Here is a 2,858-nt window from a genome sequence, read left to right on the forward strand (position 1 = left end):
CCTTCACGTTTTAATGAAATGGTTCTGTATCACATATATGATTAAAGAGTAGAGAAGTGAGGTATTGTAGAGTAGAAATGTTATGGGTACACGAATAAAACAAAAAAAAAAAAAAAATGATTCAAGCAAATCGGTGTCATTCTTTGAGAAACGCAAAACGGCTGTCCACCAATAGGAATAAAGCACCATCATTTAGATTTTCCCCTCTCCAGGGGCTGTGTAGGGGAAACGATTTCATTCACATCGGCTTCTATAAAAGAACGCGCGTTACCTGTGCGAGTTGATTCGTAAATTGGATGCAGTACAGTACACATCGCGGAAGCAACATATAGCGGAGAATTTCCTGCAGCAGTCAACAGTTAGCAACTGGAAGCTAACACTCACCTGAGGACAAGCCCTTCGTAGGCAACTGGTCCTTCACCAGCAAGCATCAAGCCCACGAGAGCCTACTAGCCCTTCGTAGGCAACTGGTTTCTCACAGGCAAGCACCAAGCTCACGACAATCTACTAGCCCTTCGTAGGCAATCAAAGATTTCGTGGGCAAGCTTCAGCAGTATCATCATCGTCAAATAATAATTGCGTTGCAGGATGATGCCTGTTCACGACAATTAGAACTTTTCACGCGAAAAAAATGTGCAACAGCCTATGCGGCACAATGAACGGAGCTTAGATCATATCATTAACAGTAGCGCCATCATCATCGGCGGCGGCTTCAGGCCACAGTCGCCGTGACATGGGTCTGGGATTATCATGCTCGCGTTGAGCAGCCTTTTTTTGGCACACCGCACCACCGCGCTCGTAACCCTGGTTACAAATCACACAAACAAATACACCGTTCGTTAAGGACGCGCTTAGTGCGGTTTGTTATGGCTTCTCTCGTGTCGGGGGGTTAATTATTGTGTAGAATTTATATATCTTTTAGAGATAAGCCTTTTATACACAAGCATCCAAAGATGAGTGAACTAAATTCAATGGAGGTCGATTTGAGTGAAACTATTCAGGACATTGCGATGAAATTGGTTGCCGAGCAGATGAAAAACGAAACCAGTTTGACTATTGGTCCTTCCGAGCGGACTATTTTTGTGTTGGGAAGCAAAGAAGCGGTAGGTGATTGCGGTTTCATTGTTCAAAAACGTACGTAATTTTATTCCTAATATTAGGGTAAATCAACACTCATAAACAAGTTTCTGGATAGGGACGATACAACTAGGCCAACGTTGGCGCTGGAATATTCTTTCGGTAGAAAAACGGCAGCCGGTCAGGGAGCGCAGAAAAATGTTTGCAATGTGTGGGAGTTGGGCAATTTGGTCAACTCAAATCAACTGATTGAGGTTCCTGTCCGGTCATGCGAGTTGAACACGTTTTCAGCAGTCATCGTTCTAGATCTGTCACATCCTGACCGCCTCTGGACTGATTTGGAATGCGCTCTGAATGGGGTGAAACAAGCCGTCAATAAGAACTGTTCTTCGAATGATATCGCTAAAATGCTAGACACCATGAAGCAGCGTATCGGTGTTGACCATGTCGATCTGAGCACCCTGGAAATTGTTCCTTTTCCAGTTTTCATTGTTGGTGCAAAGTATGACCTGTTTCAAAACCTAGACACGGAAATCAAAAAGCATGTCTGTCGATGTCTTCGGTCGATAACCCATGCGATCGGAGCTGCGTTAGTGTTTTACTCTACAAAAAACACTGCTCTGTCGAAGATAGTGCGCGACACAATGAACCACCTTGGCTTTGGGAGTCCTTCGAATCCATTCAAAACTACGGCCACAGATCATAACGGTCCGATTGTGGTCCCCTTCGGTGCGGATTCGTGGGAACGCATTGGAGTAACGCCATCCAATTCGGAACGGATCGGGTCGAATTACAGTGCCGAAATTCCACAGCTGAACATGGAGCGGACCGTGTTGCCAGATGATCCGGCAAAAGATGCCGGTTTTCGGGAGCGGGAAATCGATGCATTGCGTGCTCAGAGAGATGAAGAGCTGATGCGCTTTCTGAGGGGTACCGAAATTCGGATGAAGTTCGAAACGGTCCAGTGAATGTGTAGAATGTTTATTTTTTACTTTCTTTCAACTTTGAATAATTATTTTTAATAAACAGTCACTAATCAATTGATAATTTCTTTTTGATTTTATATATCATATATTTAAACAAAATTTTATTCAAAACACTATTCAGGTATAGCAGAAGAAAACATCGTCAAATAATGATTGAAAAAAAAGGTTAATCGTAGAATAAAAAGTTACCCCAGAAAAGCGAAGCAGACATCAAGTGAAATGAGTCGGGAAAAAATCACTGTTAAATGTAGCATGTTACAATGTAGACCACGCATTCTTTCACCTGCTGGGTTGGCACAGCGGATTTCGTCCAATAATGCACTGGAATGTTTAATCCTTCTTATCTGTAAATATGTCCCGTTTTGCACTTTAGCAATCTGAAATAATTACCATTATCTGTTGTTAAGTTGTATGCTTTCATGGCGTGCAAGTCTGACAGATAAGTAAACAGTGTCACTGAAATGCATTTACACCTACCTAGGTCATCACGGTTGGGAGACTGAAGATCAACAAACTGAATCGTTTTTTTAAATTTTGTAACATGGATAGGTCAGGATAGCCTCATTTAATGGAACTTAGCAACTAAGGGATGCTAGATAGTTTGTGAGCGGGAATCGAGATGTCGTTTTCTTGTTTGAAATGGATGTATGTTATTCTATTGCCGGTAGCAGTCGTATTCTTGAGCGTTTTATACCGTGTTCTGAAACTACAATACCACCAAATTAACGGTTTGAAGCTAGATTCACCATACCTTATCGTACAATAGAAGTTTGCACAGCTGGCAAATGCAAGCAA

General features: G+C 42.4%; 1 protein-coding gene across 2 annotated transcripts; it reads left to right on the forward strand.

The window, feature by feature from the left end:
* The first annotated feature begins 738 nt into the window (after positions 1 to 738).
* On the forward strand, positions 739 to 2,045 carry LOC129730795 (cytoplasmic dynein 2 light intermediate chain 1). 2 transcript variants are annotated; one of them, XM_055690365.1, is made up of 3 exons: positions 739 to 859; positions 923 to 1,103; positions 1,161 to 2,045. In XM_055690365.1, the coding sequence occupies exons 2-3, from the start codon at positions 954 to 956 to the stop codon at positions 2,043 to 2,045; spliced, it is 1,035 nt and encodes a 344-aa protein (XP_055546340.1). In that variant the 5' UTR covers positions 739 to 859; positions 923 to 953. The 2 variants fall into 2 exon arrangements, with proteins under 2 accessions (XP_055546340.1, XP_055546339.1); XM_055690364.1 differs by having other exon boundaries at positions 774 to 1,103.
* The last annotated feature ends 813 nt before the right edge of the window (positions 2,046 to 2,858 follow it).

The sequence above is a fragment of the Wyeomyia smithii genome, chromosome 3, assembly GCF_029784165.1.
Source record: "Wyeomyia smithii strain HCP4-BCI-WySm-NY-G18 chromosome 3, ASM2978416v1, whole genome shotgun sequence".
Lineage (NCBI taxonomy): Eukaryota > Metazoa > Arthropoda > Insecta > Diptera > Culicidae > Wyeomyia > Wyeomyia smithii.